The sequence below is a fragment of the Balaenoptera ricei genome, chromosome 3 (assembly GCF_028023285.1).
Source record: "Balaenoptera ricei isolate mBalRic1 chromosome 3, mBalRic1.hap2, whole genome shotgun sequence".
NCBI lineage: Eukaryota > Metazoa > Chordata > Mammalia > Artiodactyla > Balaenopteridae > Balaenoptera > Balaenoptera ricei.
In genome coordinates this window covers 127,158,376-127,176,339 of record NC_082641.1, presented here as the reverse complement: position 1 = coordinate 127,176,339, position 17,964 = coordinate 127,158,376, and the positions used below count along the sequence as shown (strand labels likewise).

At 53.4% G+C, this 17,964-nt stretch overlaps 2 protein-coding genes across 7 annotated transcripts in view; one reads left to right on the top strand and one right to left on the bottom strand.

The window, feature by feature from the left end:
* CSF1R (colony stimulating factor 1 receptor) overlaps positions 1-8,440 on the top strand; it is a 30,249-nt gene extending 21,809 nt beyond the window's left edge. The window contains exons 11-22 of one of the 2 annotated variants that reach the window (XM_059917490.1): positions 631-757; positions 873-977; positions 1,462-1,572; positions 2,282-2,444; positions 4,509-4,600; positions 4,691-4,788; positions 5,449-5,571; positions 5,651-5,762; positions 6,387-6,486; positions 7,352-7,460; positions 7,550-7,682; positions 8,006-8,440. In XM_059917490.1, the coding sequence (XP_059773473.1) occupies positions 631-757; positions 873-977; positions 1,462-1,572; positions 2,282-2,444; positions 4,509-4,600; positions 4,691-4,788; positions 5,449-5,571; positions 5,651-5,762; positions 6,387-6,486; positions 7,352-7,460; positions 7,550-7,678 (1,269 nt within the window). In that variant the 3' untranslated portion in view covers positions 7,679-7,682; positions 8,006-8,440. Of the gene's footprint in view, positions 1-630; positions 758-872; positions 978-1,461; positions 1,573-2,281; positions 2,445-4,508; positions 4,601-4,690; positions 4,789-5,448; positions 5,572-5,650; positions 5,763-6,386; positions 6,487-7,351; positions 7,461-7,549 lie in introns of both variants that reach the window. The other variant, XM_059917489.1, reaches the window with a different exon arrangement.
* A 134-nt stretch (positions 8,441-8,574) lies between these two features.
* Positions 8,575-17,964, bottom strand: part of HMGXB3 (HMG-box containing 3) — a 61,995-nt gene continuing 52,605 nt past the window's right edge. For all 5 annotated transcript variants that reach the window (XM_059917481.1, XM_059917482.1, XM_059917485.1 and 2 more), the window contains 5 exons: positions 14,909-15,128; positions 13,528-13,661; positions 12,610-12,726; positions 10,911-11,120; positions 8,575-9,918 (listed from right to left, as the gene is read on the bottom strand). In XM_059917481.1, the coding sequence (XP_059773464.1) occupies positions 9,451-9,918; positions 10,911-11,120; positions 12,610-12,726; positions 13,528-13,661; positions 14,909-15,128 (1,149 nt within the window). In that variant the 3' untranslated portion in view covers positions 8,575-9,450. The remainder of the gene's footprint in view (positions 9,919-10,910; positions 11,121-12,609; positions 12,727-13,527; positions 13,662-14,908; positions 15,129-17,964) is intronic.

Below are 17,964 nucleotides of genomic sequence, written 5' to 3'. Positions count from 1 at the left end.
CATGATTCCAGTTAAATAAGGTACCCAGAACAGTCAGATGCATGAGATAAGTGGCTGGGGGCTCGGGGGTGGGGGTGGGGGAACAGGGAGTTGTTGTTTAGTGAGTACAGACTTCCAGCTTTTCAAGATGAAAAGAGTTCTGGAGGTTGGTTGCACAACAGTGTGACTGTATATAACACTACTGAATGGTATACTCAAAAACGGTTGGGATGGTAAATTTTGTTCTTACCACAAGTGAAAATAAAACAAGTAATAATTGGATGGGAGGATGGATGGATGGATGGATCGATCGATCTACAGTTCCACCCTCCCTCCTGGCTCGGGAATTACCAAATTATCAGAGCTGTCAAAACCCTCAGAGGTGGTCCTGTCCAAATCTTTCAATACACAGGTAGGGAAACTAAGGCTTGGAGAATGGACGGTCCCATGGTAAGGCCAAGCCAGGCAGGGACGGGGCTCTCGGTGCCATGGGCATGAGATGACACAGCCCCTCTCACCCCGTCGCAGGCCACACCGACCTCCTCGCGCTGTGCGGTGGGCCTGCCCAGCCCGTCCTCCCGCGTCAGGAAGATGTCCAAGAGCCACCTGCCAGGCCCAGCTGACCCATGCCTCCTCCCTCTCCCTCTGCAGAAGCCCAAGTACCAGGTGCGCTGGAAGATCATCGAGAGCTACGGGGGTAACAGCTACACCTTCATCGACCCAACCCAGCTGCCCTACAACGAGAAGTGGGAGTTCCCCCGGAACAACCTGCAGTTTGGTGAGCCAGGGTCTCAGCACCCAACACGCCCTCCTGTCACAGGGCCAGCGTGGGTGGCAGGGAGCCTGTGGGCCCTTAGGTGCCCCGGGACCTAAGCAGGCTTTGTGTGTGGCAGGTAAAACCCTTGGAGCAGGCGCCTTTGGGAAGGTGGTAGAGGCCACGGCCTTTGGTCTGGGCAAGGAAGATGCTGTTCTGAAGGTGGCTGTGAAGATGCTGAAGTGTGAGTGCAGGAAGCAGGTTTGGGGGAGCGGGCAGGAGGTGGTAAATGCCAGGGGAGGGTCTGTTCTGTTGTCACAAGGGCATCACCCACATTTTCAGCCTGTCAGGGCCTGTGGAACAGAGCCTGGGATCGGGGGTGAGGACTCTCGGCTTCCTTTGTGAGCTCCCGGCTCCCTCTAACTCCTGGGTGTGGAAGGGCTTCTGCCTGAGCCTCGAAGGGGCTGAGGTGCACAGAGGCCATCCTGGCCTATGGCCTGGCCACAGCTTGGCCTCCTGCCACCCAAAACCAGCTCAGTAACAGGCCATCTCTCCTCTCTCTCTCCCCGTAACTCCCATCGTGTGTCCTCATTTCTCCTGCCTCTTTCGGCTTCTGATTGCTTTGGTGCTCTGGGTCCCTTCTGCTTTGCTCCCCTGGGCATCTGTATGCATGGCTCTCCATGTCCTGCCCTTTCTCTGTCTGTGGGACCTGTGGCCCCATCTCCCAGCCACGGCTCACGCTGACGAGAAGGAGGCCCTCATGTCAGAACTGAAGATCATGAGCCACCTGGGCCAGCACGAGAACATAGTCAACCTTCTGGGAGCCTGTACCCATGGAGGTAAGGGGCCCTGGCAGGCATGGGGGCCCATGGTGGTGGGGCCTCTTGGGTGTCTGAGGGCCCCAGGGCTACCTCACTCCATCTTCCCCTTCCCGTCTCCACAAAGTGAAGGTGGGATCCCTGTCTCAGCATCCCTTGAATTTCTGGGCCAGATGCCTGGACTGGTCAGAAGCTGCTTATGGATGACAGGCAGTTGTGTGAGATCTGATCAGTGGCTCTCAGACATGGGAGGGCATCAGGGTCACCTGGAAAAGGAGAAAAGAGTGCAGATGCCTGGGCCCTGCTCCAGGGAGTCTGATGCTATGGGTCTGGGTCTGGAGTGAAGCCCTTCAAATCTACCTCTTACGAAGCCCCCACTCAAAGAGGCTTGGACACTCACCGCAGGGCCCACAGAAGTGCCCCAGGGCCTGTCGGGACTCTCAGTCCGCTCCAATCTCTTCTCCTATAGCAGCTTTGACTTGTGTGGAACTGTCATAGATTTCCTTCGAAGGAAGAATTCTTCAGCTACAGTTTTTTGGAGGTTCCTCTGCTTTAGACAGTTGGGTCACTGAGGTCACCCAGAAAGCAGAGAGGGCTGCTTACAGACAGGCAGGATTAGAACCCGGGGCTCCTGAGTCCCAGTCCGGGTTCTTATTGCCCCTGCCCCATGTTCCTGTCCACACGGGGTGGTGCGTTAGGGGTGCACTGACCCCACTCTTGGCTGCTCTAGGCCCTGTCCTGGTCATCACTGAGTACTGTTGCTATGGCGACCTGCTCAACTTTCTGCGAAGGAAGGCTGAGGCCATGCTGGGACCCAGCCTGAGTCCAGGCCAGGACCCCAAGGCAGGCACCGGCTACAAGAACATCCACTTGGAAAAGAAGTACATCCGCAGGTAGTATCCTGGTGAAAGACAGGAAGGAGGCCAGGACTGGGAGGTGGGGCCCCCATGTCTGTCACCGAAGTCAGCTCAGGGTTGGGTGGCTTGCGTGGTCCTCACCTTCCCGTTTGTGCAGTGGGGAGTAGCCACCCATATTATATGGGCAACTCAGTTTTCCTCCTACTTATTCCCATCATCCAACAAATATTTGAGCCCCTACTATGCTCTGGGAGTATTGAGGGCAAAGATGGGCCGCTCACAGTCTGGTGGAGATAGGCATTAATGAAATCATTTTATCATACGTGAAAGATCAACCAAGATCCATTTGGGGCCCTAGCTAGCGATGGGCAAACCTTGGGGATAATGGCCCTGTTTCTCCCATAGCATGTGCTGTCGGGGGCTGGAGGGCACCCATTCCACTTTCGAGTAGCCACGGAGAAGTGGGATAGAGTCTTTTGGGCGTTGAATGAGAAGGGGCAAAACAGCATAGCTGTGGCCAGGTCCCTGGTCCACTTGGGCCTCAGTTTCCCCAGCAAGCCATCAGGGGTTGAACCCCTCGGGGTCTGTCTGCTCTCTCGTTCTGTAATGCTGTGATTCCTGGAAGCCACCCAGAGGCAGATGGACAGAGCCACATTGGGGAACCAGAGAGAGGAAGTGGCCTTTGCGTCACACATGAGTCAGGGGCAGAGGCGGAGCCTGGCTGGATTCCGCTCTGTTGACTCCTCGTCCAGTGCTCACCTGAGCTACACTGATCTCCTGGGAGTCTTGGACTCGGGGCTTGTGGGGCTTCAGGGCCAGGCTGCTGGGTCAGAACAAGAAGGGTATACACTGGGCTCCTATTCTACCAATGTCAGCTACCAAGCCAGGGGAGGCAAAAGGGGAAGGAGGCCATTTCACTCCATCCAGTGACCTCGAGTATGGGGGCTGGGGGGATTTTCTCTGATTTTCTGACACCCTTTTGAGAGGGTGGCTCATGCTGGGCCTCAGCAGGCTGGAAACTCAGGCCAGAGCAACTCAAAATGAGAACTAAAGTCAAGTATTAGCTTCCATCTTCAAATCTACAGATGGGGAAAGGATTCAGAGTCAGGTGATTTCAAGGGCAAATGGCATGTGAACCAGTCCTACTAATGGGATCCCAGCCTACATTAATAGAAGTATACTTTCTAGACCAAGGGAGTGGATAGTTTAATGGTCAAACCATAAATAAAGCACTAGGTTGTTTTTCTGGTAACATGAGAGTAAGGACATCGTCAAGGCGCACAGCTGCATCACAGAGGGAGCAGGAGGTGAGAGGTCCGGACTCCTATCTGGTTGGAATATTAGAAGCAGTGGTGGCTATTCAATATGAAGCCGTGCTTCTCAACCTGAACAGCCACGGGAAGCACAGGCTCATAGGCTTCTGAGAGCTGTTAGGAATGTACAATCTCAGGCCTACCCAAACCTGCTGAGTCAGAATCTGCATTTGAATAAGATTCCCCAAGTGATTCATATGCACATGGATAAGTTTAAGAAGCACTGCTCTAGACCAGTCCTCAACTCTGGCTGCACACGGGAACTGCCTGGAGTAATGCGTAAGTGGGAATGACTGGGTTTTACCCCTAGTTTCTGAAGTCTCTGGTTTGGTGGTCTGAGTATCTGGAACTCCCTGAGTTATTTTAGTGTGCAGCCAGAAGGGAGAGCCGTGATGTAGACAAGAGGGCTCAAAGAAGGGGCCCTGGAATATGCTCAGGGCCCTGGAATATGCTCAAAGCCCTGCTGGGCTGTTCCAGAGAAGAGAGAGATGCTTCTGGAGGGCAGAGCGAGGACCCCAGGAGGAGGAATAGCCCGGAGGCAGATTAGCATTAGGAACAGCGGAGAACTTTCTAACAGGCAGAGCTGCCCAAAGAGAGAACAGGTTGTAAGCTCCCTCACTGGATGGCCAAGCAGAGGTCACTGATCACTCAGAAAGGAGGTGTCAGAAAGGGAAGTTCAAGTTGACCCTGAGGTCCCTTCCTTTCTCTGCTGAGTGGCTGGGAGAGGCCTGAGCTGGGCAGTGCAGTGACAGGCACTGACCAGCCCGCGGCCCCCTCTCCTATGCAGGGACAGCGGCTTCTCCAGCCAGGGTGTGGACACCTATGTGGAGATGAGGCCCGTCTCCACTTCTTCATCAAATGACTCATTCTCTGAGCAAGGTGCGGAGGAGGTACCAGGGCTGAGGGAGACGAGAAGGGCTGCTTGGGTTGAGGTGGGGGGGCCGCCCTGACGCCTCTCCCCCACACCAGACCTGGACAAGGAGGACGGGCGGCCGCTGGAGCTGCGTGACCTGCTCCACTTCTCCAGCCAGGTGGCCCAGGGCATGGCATTCCTCGCTTCCAAGAACGTGAGTCAGAAAACAGGTCCCTGTGATGTGTGGTCAGCCGGGGGGGGCGGGCAGGGGCAGCCAACCCCCCGTGAAGCTGGATGGGTGAGGACAAGGGGGAGAAAAGGGAGTGTGTGAAGGGGGTCGTCCTCCTTACAACACAGGCCTGGGAGTCTAGAGCCTGAATGCTGGCTCTGCCGCTTGCTGTGTGGCTTTGAGCAACTGCTGAACCTCTCTGAGCCTAGGTTTCGACACCTATAAAAACGGGCACAATCGTAGAATGGCATGAAGGTGGAATTGGGTTACAATGTGTGCAGATGTTTAGGGAAGGGCCTGGAACGGTAGGGCCCTGAGGGTGGCAGCTCCTGCTCCTGTTAGGAGCTCCAGGGCTCACTGCTCCTGGGCCCATGCAGACCACCTAGCTCTGAGGCAGCTCCTGCCACTCAGGGCCAGAGGGCCAGAGTCACGGTGGTTTCTCAACACTGACCGTATGACCATATTAAATTTTCCCAGACCTGGGTCTTGGTAGAAGGTAGGGACAGGACCCAGGGTACAGGACCAAAACCGATGCCCACTTCCTCGAGGAGGACCCGAAGCCTTCTGGGGCCCTGGCTGTTCCTCCTGCACCTTGGGCTCAGGTAGGGGAAGGATCAAGACTAACCCTACAGTGCTTTCCCTCAGTGCATCCACCGGGACGTGGCAGCCAGAAACGTGCTGCTGACCAGTGGCCATGTGGCCAAGATTGGGGACTTTGGTCTGGCTAGGGACATCATGAATGACTCCAACTACATCGTCAAGGGCAATGTGAGTGCTGGGAGGGTAGGGCCAGGCTGGGGAGGGGTGGTGACCCAGGGTGCAAGGTGACTGGGGTCTGCTGTGCCAGGCCCGCCTGCCCGTGAAGTGGATGGCCCCAGAGAGCATCTTCGACTGCGTCTACACAGTTCAGAGCGACGTCTGGTCCTACGGCATCCTCCTCTGGGAGATCTTCTCACTCGGTACGCCGCTGGCCCAGTGCAGGCTCATTGTGGGGCTGACTGGTGCTTGGTTACCCACAGTGTCCTACACCTCGTGGAGGATGCTAGTCAAGGACACTTGGTGGTCAGGGAAGAGCAAGGGCTGCTAAGAGTGCAGGGATGGGCAAAGTATCTTAAAACCACGCGTTGCAGCTCCACAGTGGGCGGGGCAGGCCCTCTACCTCGACAGGCACTCCCTCCAGGCTGTTTCCTCACCTGTCTGCTTGTGCAGCTGCTGTTTCCTAGAAGGCTGTTTGCCCTCACTGTCTGAAACATGCATGTCCATGAAGACACAGTTCCCATTTCTGGAGCACTAGGCACAGGAACTTGGGCTAAGCCCTTCAATGTACTCCTCTACCAACCTCTTATTCCAAAGCCTGTGCTGGAATTTTGTGGGTGGGATGAGGCCTGGGTGAAGACTTTCAACGTCCTAGAAGCCTAAGCCTTTTGCAGTGCCCGGCATATAGTAAACATTTGCTAAGGGGAGCTGCTGTTCTATCATCGCAGTCCAGCTGGGACCCTTCACACCCAGCCCTGCCAAGATGTGTGGGGGAAGGTGACGGTGAGCACGGAATATGGTCTTTTCCATGATCTTGTCCTTTGCAGGGCTGAACCCCTACCCTGGCATCCTGGTGAACAGCAAGTTCTATAAACTGGTGAAGGACGGATACCAAATGGCCCAGCCCGTGTTTGCCCCAAAGAACATGTAAGTGAAGGACCCCAGGGAGGAAGAACACCCCAGGGTTTGTTGGAAGTGGATGGGAAGGTGTGTGGCCTGTCTTTCCTGTCCACAACGTTCCAGGGTCAGGCTTCCTCTTGCCCACAGTGGACTAAGACAGACCCCTTTTCTCAAGTTCAGGGTTTCCACTGGTTTCCCAGGTAGCGTGGGGGACATTCTCAGAGAGGGCTCTTAACTGGGGCTGGCCCTAAGACGGATGATGACTGTTTAACTCAGACTCTGTTACGACCTCAAGAAGGCTCTCTTCTTCCCTGTCGAGCTCCGTGGGCAGCCAGCCTCTCGCTCAGCACAGCCAGCCGCTGCAGCCTCTTCGCCGCCTCACGCCAGCCAGCCCACCAGAGCCCCCCCACTGGCCCCCTGCCCTCACCACAGCCTTCCCCCACGCTCGCTGGCCCATCTCACCCACTGCATCTTTCTCCAGCCACTGTCTCTCCACGGCTGCGCCCTATGCCACCCAGGCGCTTACTGCCACGCTGGATGCACCCAGCCAGCTAGCTCCTCAGCCACTTCAGTCCTACCATCAACTGGCCTCTTAAACCTACCTGCAGGCAGCAAGAGTGCCCCTTCATCCTAGGAGCTTGGGCAAAATAGCATCTCTCTCTGAGCTTTTCTTCTCCTCAGTTACCATGCCCATTTTGACAAAAAAGCCCTTTTTCCCAGGGTTACTGGAAATATTAGATAATGCACACCAAGGACTTCACACTGGCCTTGTGCGAAGCTCCCTTCTGACTTGGTTTTGGGACCTCTGCGGGGCAGGACCCTGTAGTGTGTGCGCGTGCGTGCACAGACGTGATGAGTCCCAGGCCCACGAGTAGCTTCTGTCCTGCCTCAGATACAGCATCATGCAGTCCTGCTGGGCCCTGGAGCCGACCCGCAGACCCACCTTCCAGCAAATCTGCTCCCTCCTTCAGGAGCAGGTTCAAGTGGATAGAAGAGAGCAGGTGAGTGGTGCCAGGCTCAGGGTGGGTGGCTGGTTAAAGCTGGGCCTGACTGATCAGTTCTGACCATCCCCTGACATCCCCCCACCCAGGACTACAGCAACCTGCCAAGCAGCAGCAGCGAGCCGGAGGAGGAGAGTTCCAGCGAGCACCTGGCCTGCTGTGAACAGGGGGACATTGCCCAGCCCCTGCTGCAACCCAACAACTACCAGTTCTGCTGAGGAGGTGATCACAGGGACGTCCTGTCTCTCCCCTCCTCCAAGCTCTCAACTCCTCCATGGATGGGGCACCAGGGGGAGAACACAGACTGTGCCCTTGGTCATTTCACTCAACAGCCTGGCCCAGCTGAAACTCGGGAATGTGGGATCTACAGGAGGTGGAGAGAACCCCACTCCCAGGGCCTGGGCCATCACTGCCAGTCAGGGGCTGGGGCTCGGCCCCGCCCCCGCCAGTTCTCAATGCTGTGGCCTCATGTGTGCTATGCCCACTGGGAGAATACCCAGCTCACTCTTAGCCTGTTCCCACTTCCTCCCCTCCTGTTTCAATAGAAATGGACTGGTTTTGTGACTCTGAAGTCCGCAGGAGCTGCCCCAATCTTGAGAAAAAACAAGGCTCCTTGGCCGAATGGAGGGACACCTGCTGAGTGGATCAAGGAGAGCAGACAGGTGCTCAGGGCTGCACTTGGTTCAGGCCCTTGGAGGAGGGTGGCTCCTCTGGAATAATCTAATTGTCCCTCTCTGCCCTCTAAGCCTTCTCTCCACGGCCCCACCCACCCTGGGTCTGATACTGCTGCACTGAGCCAGGTGGCAGCTAAAGGTTGGGGTGCTCTGTCCGGCCCCCCCCTGCCATTCTGAGTTGGAAGGCAGGGGCCCCGTGTGGCTGGCCACACCAAGCAAGCAGCACACACTCGAGGTTGACTCATCGTAACTAACAGTCACACTGCGGGATGTCTCTGTCAGCATTAAACTAACAGCATTAACACAGCTGGCCTCTGATCTTTGTGCCATGCGGATTCCCGGGGACCTCCTTCCATCCTTCTGCGGTGAGTGACCAACCCCAGCACCTCTGGAGCCCAACCCCACTGAGCTGCATACAATGAGGCTGGAATTGACTCCTGTTGCGCCCAAACCATATAATTTAATAAACTTTATTCTGGTCAGGGAAGAGGGAGGGGAAAAAAGCCACCTATTCCACTCCTCTCAATAAATTAAATAACACGGCCAATTCCCGTGCCCTAAGCAAACTTTGGGCACTTGAGCCAGTCCTGCTGTTTCCTTACGGCCCAGTCTGCTTACCCTTCACAGAAGGGAGTTTTTCCTACTGCCCCCAGGTTATGTCATGCTCACGGGCCACATCCCCTCTGTGATGAGGGTCCAGAGAGGATGCAGGCCGCAGCAGCAGTGACCAGGAAAGGAGGAAGGGGATCCTCTTCCTCAAAGCTTGGGGCAGGGAGGCTAGGCCTGGAAGAGAGCTGTGGCTCACCCTTTCTCAGCTGCCCCCAGATGTGGGTGCAGGAAGAACAGGAGGGGAATGCATTCGTCCTCTGGGAGAATCGAGAGCCCAAAGGGACCCCTGGAGCTAATGAAGCCCCCAAGGCCCCGAGACAAAGGCAACAGGCTGCAGGGGCTGAAAACGGTGTCCCTGGGTGGGAAGGGAAACCTCAGCAGCCTTGGCCCACCCAGGACCTCCACCCCGACCCACAGGCGCCCCTGGGAAGCCAGCAGCTACCTGCCTTCTCTCAGCCTCCCTGCCCCTTTATTGAACATATGGTGCCACCCAAGTGCTCTTTTGGGGCTAGTAAAGAGTGTCCTGGTGCCTCTCCCGACCCCCAGAAGGTTGAGAACCAAGGACCCTGGGCTCCACCGTGCTCAGGAAATGGAAGCTCTTTGGTCAGTCCCAGCATCAGAGGCTGGTCCCCTGGATGGATCTGCCTCGGGCAAGGGCCTTACTATGGCTTGAGAGAGACGGTACGGTCCCTGCACAAGAGCCCGGCTTACTCTGCGGCTGTGGCCACCTCCTCTTCCTCAGCGTCCTCCTCCGTCTCTGTCTTGATCTGAGCAACCCCGAGGCGGTAGAGGGTGTCTCGGATGACCACCTCGCCAGGCTGGCAGCTCTGCACAATGTCATGGATCTGCCGGTTGACAATCTCGCGACTGGTAAGGAAGTCCATGAGGCGGTTGTAGAGGTAATAGTGGGTGGCATTGTCAAAGGCAATGGGCCGCTGGCGGACGCTGTTTGGTTTGCTGTCTGCGAAGGAGGACAGGATGGCTGCGTAGGGCGCCAACTCAGGACACAGGGCCAAGGAGTGGTGCCCAGCGCTGGGGTCGCCAGGACTGGGCTGCGTGCCTGCATGGACGATGCGCCGGGTGGCAGTCTTGGTGACCGGGTGCTGGACAGAGTGCTCAGCCTCCGTCATGTCCACCGTATAATGCTGGTCCAAGAGTTCTGGGCAGGACACGCTCTGCAAGGGAGATGATAAGCCACTGTGACGTGAGGGAAGATTAAGGTCCAAGCTGTGTGATGGGTGAGAGTGAAAGCTGCGGGTGGAGCCAGCTCTGTTTAAATCCTACCGTCACCACATAACACGTTTCCTGGGGCAAGTCCCCCTTTCCTCCCCTCCTGTGCCTCCGTTTCCTCACGTGAGAATGGGGACAGTAACAGTGGCCACCTCCCAGAGCAGATGCTGGATTACCTGAGCTATTATTTATATCTGCCTAATCAATTCAGACTGGGGCTGCAGGGGAACTGGAAGGAAGTAGTTCCCGTGGAGGCTCAGATGCCCTTCTGCAATGCCTCACACCCACCTTACAAAGCCAGGGAGCCCCATGGACTAAGGAAAAGGCAAGTGATGACAATGACATCCCCTTCCTATTACCAGTCCTAATGTCTCTTCTAGCAAAGGGCATGTGCCTGTGCTAAGAACCACAGCCTGATACAGTGCACCAAGACACAGAGACCAGGGCCCTGCCATTAATCTGCTGTGTGACACTCGACAGGTCCATTTTCACCCCGGGGCCTTACTTTCCCCTTTTAATTAGAGGAAAGGGGTTGATACGGTCGGCGTTTTCTAAGCCACTGTGCCTCTAGATCACAAACCAAGGAATGCCATGCAGCATATTCACAGCCAAAACAGGGCTGGTGGGGGCCTTTAGTATGTCAGCACGCACAGTGTCCTCAAAGGTGGCAATTTTCTAGGCTTAACTGCAAGGTGACCCCTTTGACCCCAAGATACCTGGGGTCACCCTGGGCACCCTAAGTGACATGCTGTGGCCTCACACACACACACACACACACACACACACAGGGGTTGGTCAGTAAAATTTTGTGGAGTAAATGCTGGTTCCAGAGCATTGAGACAAAACACTGGTGGAGAAAAAAGGTGGTGGATGGTTCGCAGAAGGTCTTCCCAACGAACCAGGGGGATGCATCCCAGTTCCTCAGAAGGGAACTCACCACAGGCGGCTCCGTGGGGCTAGAGAAACAGCCCTGATTCCTCCCCCACATCTGGTTGGTCAGCTCTGGGTAGCAGAGGTCAGCACACAGGGCCACTGGTGTGGCCATGTCGACCACATACACAGGAGGCCAATGGCGGGAGGAGACGAGCAGATCCACATGGTCGAGGGCACTCTCGCCCCGCACAAGATACTTGGAGCCGCACACCACCTGGTGGGGAGAAGGAGAGTACAGCACAGGGTGAAGAAGCCAATCTGCAGACAGACCGAGTCAGGTCCACTCGCTTCTTCCCAGGAAGATGGACAATCAGGTTTTATGACTGAGGTCACGCCATCCTGCCAGAGCCCATGACATTCTGCTTCCCTCCTACTTCTGTCCCTGAATGAAGTCAGTCGGCAGCTCACTGCAGGCTGGGAGAAGAGCTGGGAGCATCCGAGCCTCAAATGAGGCTGAGAGATCCCCCCCATTCCCACCCACCAAGGCATCACCTCCAAACCCCACCCTCCACATCACCCCACCAAACACCATCTAGTCCAGTGGTTCCCAAGCTGTATGGCACCAGCAGCTAAGAGGAAGTTCCTGGGTCCCACTCCAAATCTACAGAATTAGCCACTGAAGGTGGAGTCTAAGCATCTATATTTTGAGCAGACCCTGACGGTGCTGTCCAGATGAGAACCCCTGATGAAGGTATAGCCTTCGTCAAATCCCCCAAATACCACTCCACTGCTGGGCAGCTGTGTGTCCACTGGAGAATTCTGCCTCTACCTCCCTACCTTCACACCTACCAGTCCTGGCTATCGCCTCCAAGTAATACCGCTGGCCCACCACAGCCCCGAGAGCTATAGCTCTCACATCCCTGTGTTGTCAAGTGCTTCTCCTGAGATGAACCCCAGTCACATGAACACGAGGCTCTGAGCAGGCTCTGACCTGCCAGGGGTTGTTAAAGGAGCTGATGACCTGACTCTCTTTCAACAGCTAGTCGCCCTGCCCACTCAGTGAAATGGAGGCTCTGCGAAGCCGTCTTCCCCATTTAGCACTGTTCAGGGGGTTTTCTACCCTGGTATCTTCTTGGATTGGGATGACTGTGTCACACAGGGCACAACCTTCCCAGTGCTATCCTGGCGCCTACCCAGTGCATGCTCTCTACGGGCCTAAGGAGTGATCTTCCTAGAACCCAAATCAGACCATTTCCCATTCAAACCATCCAATGGGCCCCTCATCACTCTCAGAAGAAAACCCAAACTGTTACTCTTGCCTCCAAAGCTCTACATGAAGTGGCCTCCCAGGACCCCTCCCCACTCAGGACATAGTGGTCACATCCCTTCCCAAGCTTACATGGGGCTCTTTGCATGGGGCCCCACAGACAGCAGGTCCCTCTCCGCTACTTTCTCTCTCTGGTCCTTGTCTAGTTCCTGCAGAGCTGTTGCCACAAGCCACGGTGACTTTATTTCTCAATATGAGGTCACCCAGGGAGGAATGACATCTTCGTTGCTCACGTTTGTACCCTCAACAGCTGATGCAGGGGCCAGCACACAGTAGGGTGCCTAATACTCACTGGTGATGACCCATAAGGAGCTATTCCACAGCTGCCCAGTGACCTAAGTGCCAGCCGCAGGATGAGCTGAATCAATCAGATCCTCTGCGTGGGCAAACTGACATGAACAAATTCACCCTGAGTTCCTCCTCGTTATCCTCCTACCTGATGGGGGCACATCTTGTAGATTTTACCCCCTGTGAGATGAGGCGGGGGCTGTCGAGCTCTGGCTCCATTCTGAACAGATTCGTAGAGGGCCAACAAGGAGAAGCAGAGCTGGTCCTAGAGCACAAGGACAAGATTAAACACAGCAGTGAATGCTAAGCAACCAGGCTTGGTACACAGCACCAAATGCTCACTTCAAATACTCACTCAAAGCAAATGAATAAACGGTTAAGGCCAGATTGGGCCTTGGAGCCTCACCAGCCCAATGTCCTTTAGGTACATATGGGGACGCTGAGGCCCTGTAAGGGCCAGGTCACAGACAGAGCCAGCCAGACTGATCAAGCTGCCAGACTCTGAGGCCTGGGTTCTCTCTACTTTTTACAGTGCAGGGAAAGTGTCAAAGAGGAGCCAACATTTGAGTCTGAACTTGAAGCATCAGATTTTCAAGAGCACATTAGTATGAAGGGAAGTACAAAATATATGGACAAAATACACACACCCCTCCACATCCTTCTCTACGGATGCCATGGTGCTTGTTTTCTAAGAGCCTGGATAGGTGATAACTAGACACTGCAAACTTCATGAGGTTGGTATTTTGGTTATTTCCACTTTGCAAATGAGGAAAATGAGGCTCAGATGTGTAAGGCAGCTTATCCAAGGCCACACACAGTTAACAGGAGAGCCTGGATCCCTGAACCTGAGTCTGGACCCACTACCTCAACAGAGGAACTGCCTGGATGGGAAGGCCTTGCGTGCATGTCACAATCTGGCTGCTGGCTATCTCCCAGGCCTCCCTGCCCGCCAGCACCCTGTGTCCAACACAAGGGCCCAGTCACGGGTATTCATATCCCTGCCCAGAAAAATGGCCCCCCAGTCTGCTCCCAAAGTCCCCACCCCCAGCGCTGCCCCGAGACTCACCTTGGAGTCTCCTGCCCCGAAGGGGATGCCACACTGCCTCAGCAGGCAGTGCAGCTCCTCCTCGCTGTAGGAGCCGATCTCCTCGAGCTTGCAGGCTCCCTCCCGGAGCAGCCGTACCAAGGCACCGCCATTGCCTGCAAGAGACGCCGTGCTAATGGGAGGGCGCTACCGCCAGCCACCTGAGGTCCCGCGGAGTCCCCCACGCACGAGGATGGGAACAAGGGGGCCTGGTCCACAGTCGAGCAGGCTTTGCCCCGAGCACTGCCCTGGGGGCTGGGAGAGGTGGACTCAAGGCAGGTCTTAAGCTTCTATAGATACCCAAAGTCTCTGAGAACCAGCTTTCTGCCTTTGAACATCTAGGGGAGATACCCTGCAGAGCACCCATGCAAAGAACCCTGAAATGGGTCAGCTTTTAACCTTTTAAGTTCTTCCAGAACCATGATCTCAGATTCTTAACACAACTGCAGCAACATGAGGAACAGCAGCTCTCATTTAAAAAATGCTCTTTATATACTATGTTCCTGAACCTGATCAACAGAACTATGCAGGGGCCTTACTTATAAAATCAATTTAGCAGGTCATATCCAGGATTTTAAAAATGAAATAGAATAGAAAATCAAGTATGTTGCATTTGGTAAGGGAAAGTACTGTTTTATGAAAGTTGTTTTACTTACAGATATACACAGACGTGTTACTTACATGACCATCACGCTGAGTCATGATGTAGAACCTATTGCTTACTCTGAGTTGCAGTTAAAAAAAAAAAGTAGGCCATCACTCTAACTGTATTAGCTCACTTAATCTTCACAACAACCTAGGTGGTGGGTAGCAATGTCATGCCCCCTTTGTAAATGAAGCAACAGAGGCTCGGGGCAATGCAGGGATTTGGTGGAGGTCACATGGTCACTGAGTGGCATAGCTGGGAATCAAACCCAAGTTGTCAGAAACTGATGCCCTCAAAAGAGCTAGCCCAGGGCTTCTCAACGTATAAGCACAGAGCATCTAAAAAACCATCTGAAAGACCTGTTTAGAAGGCAGACTAGACTCCCTGCCTCCCCCTACGTCTCTCAGTGAGAATCTTTGGGGTTGAAGCCCTATCATCAGCATTTTTCAGAGGGTTCCCACTGTTCAGTGTAGTGCATCCAAGAAGGCTGACAGTGGGCTATGTGGGTCAGTCCTATACAATGTGGCTGGCAGCTCTTCAAAACTCTGCACATGACTTTAATCTCCAGGGGATTTTGTCACAGGTTGTCATTATCTTTCCAGAAAGAGCCCTCCAGGTGGGCCTGGCCCCCTCTCAACCATACATGCTGTCTTGCCATGGACAATGTTCGAGACGCGACGGGACCCTTCCCTGACCCCAGCTACCAGGTGGCCTTACCAGGTACTGGCTGCACATCCAGGTTTTTGTCTTTCTCAGTGTTGACGACCACAGCTCCTCTCATGAGTGGTGGGAAGAAGGGGGCAATAACAGAGGCATCAAACTTGGTGATAGGGATGCTGGCGGGGAAGGCCACCTGCTCAATCACTTCTGTCTCCATCGTGGCCCAAAAGTCCTCCACATTTACCTCACTAGAGGCCAAGAAGTCAGGCCAGGTGAACTAAAAGGTCAGGACAAAAAAGGTCAAACTGTAGGAGCCACAGAACGTCAGCAACACAACAGCCTACCTTCTCCATACAGGCTGAGCAGGGGGAAGGAGTCAGACAGCCACACACTGCCGGGACACCCCTGAATCTAACATCTTAGTGCCAAACTGCTCCTTGGCCTCATTCCTTTCTCCCACACCACAGCACTCCCCAAGACCTAAGTCCCTTCTGCATCTATGCTTTTATTCATGTCCTCTTCCCTGCCTCGCCAGGAGAGGGCAGCTACCACTGCCTGTCATGTGCCAGACACTGACTAATTAACTACTACTATACAAGCCTGAGGGTGCCTGAGGTGAGAGGACTGGAGCGAGGGGCAGTCTGAACTAGAATGTGAACAAAGATCTAGTTCCAAAGCCCAAGCCCCTAATCCCTATGCCTGGCTGGCAGGAATCATCAGAATAAAACTTAGTGGCACTCCACCCACTTGCAAGGCCCTGTTGATACCTCACCTCCTCCCGAAGGTCCTCCCAGACCAAGCCAGCACACGGCTATCTCCTCTACGTGCAGCATGTACTTACCTACTGTAGACATCTAGCACTGTGCTACTCAATTTTTCTTCTTGTAAGCCCTCTTATGCAGCCCTCAAAGTGAGACCCTGATCCTATCACCTCATCAGAATCATTTGCATTACTCAGCAATGCTGATATCCAGGCTGCACCTCAATCTGTATGAACTAAATCCCTAAGGCTGCATTTTTAAAAGATTCCCTAGGTGAGTGGTTCTCAAAGCGTGGACCAGTGGCATGAGCACCACCTGGGAACTTGCTAGAAATGCAAATGCTCAGTCCACTCCAGACCCACTGAATCAGAAACCCTGGGGGTGGGGCCCAGCAAGCCTCTCACACTAAAAAGTTTGAAAATCATTGCCCAATGTAATTCTTATGCCCACAAAGTCTGAGAACCACTGCTCCACATAGAGACGTCTCTCATCAGTCCAGAGGGTCTTCCTCTACCAGTCCCCGAGGGGAGGGGCCAACCCTACAGTCTCCTCATGGACAACTGCATGTTTGTTTTGTTCAATACCTTTCTGTTTTATTTCACTGACTTTAGAACACCCCCAGCCTGCTCTCCTCGTACGCACTACCCAACTCTGCACTCCACACACAAAAGGGAGAAAACAAATTCCTGTCTCTAGAAAGAAACATCCAGAAACAAAGAAGAGAAGAGACACGCATACGGAAAGTGAAGGGAATGCTACTCCATTCTGTGAGGAGCGAGCCTTGATCGGAACAAGGCGGGTGCCAGGCAGGACTAGGACATGTGAGTTTTTGCAGGGAGGCGGGCTTCTGTCTATTCTAGAGAGCAAAAAGCCAAAAAGCCTGTGACCAGATGTGTTTAAAAAACCAGAGCTCAGGGTCCCAGGAGGTACTGGTGAGCATGGTGGTGCTTATGAGTTCAGATTCTGGAGTCAGGGAGCCAGACCAAGGTCAAATCCCAGCTCCACCCCTTCCTGACCGGATGAGCTTGGACAAGCCCCCTTCATCTACAAAAATATCACAGGGTTGAGAAGTCACCCAGAAAGTAATGCACTGAGTACAGAGTAAGAACTTGGTATATGTAATAAAATGCTCAATAAATCATAGCTGCACTACTATTAATATTTCCATTAGACAAGCAGATTTGAATGAGTCTAGAAACAGCCTCTTTGTGAGATAACACACAAAAGCAAATTTTTTTTACAGTTCATTTTACCTACAGGGAACACTTAGAAGGCTCCAGTAGCATTATGCTTGTTTTCATATATCTCATTATACACCACCATGCTCAAAAGAGAACTATTTGATCAGCGTATGTACTTATTTTTTTAATTGGGAAGAGAAAGAGGAATATGCATTAAATCCCTAATATGCTCAGCTGGCCGTGTCAAAATACACCAGAGCTTTTCTCCAGAGGTCCTGTACCACTCCCGGTGGCAAACAAGTGAGCTGCAGGTCCAGTGCTTAAAGAGTCACTGTGGTAGAGTTCAGAGATGGAAAGCTTGCACCCACCGTGACTACTAGCATGCTCACGGGGCACTCCACACCTATGCAGGCAGACCAGACCTCTCAGCATGATGATGGGAAAGAGTTCACCCATGGAATTTTTGAAAAATTCCCTGTACCAGGTTAAATAATTTTCCCTATTAGTCTTAGTTTGTGAAGAGTTTTATCATAATGGGCGCTGAATTAAAAAGAAAGCCTTTTTTAGACACCCAGTGAAATAATCATATGGGTTTTCTCCTTTAAACTGTTAAGTACTGAATTACATTAGTATATTTTCTAACGTTGAAACAATCTTGCCTTCCTGGGATAAGCTTAGTCATGATTTTATTTTACTCACTGTTAGATTTGTTCTGCAATTATCTTATTCAGAACTCTGGCATCTATATTCATGAGTACTATCAGCCCAAATTTTCATCTTATATTAAATGTTTGGTTTTGTTTTCAGTTATATGGCCTTACACAATGACTTATATCCACTTTTGCTATTCTTCTATGACTGGAATCTTATTTCTTGGATATTTGTTAGAATTAATGTATAAAGCCATCTGAGTTTGGTGTTATCTTTGTGTGAACATTTTTTAGTTAAGAACCTAAGTCAGATCAGTCCACTATTCCTCAAAACCCTTCACTGGCTCTCCGTTTCACTCAGTGGAAGTCTTTACAATGCCCGGGCCACCCGTAGCCCCTTGAACCTCATACATCCGACCACTCTATCCCCCGCTCACAGAGGGCCAGCCACATCGGCCACCTTTCTGTTCCTCAACCATGCCCAGCAAACCCTCTTCAGATCCCATTCTTGCTGCTCCCTC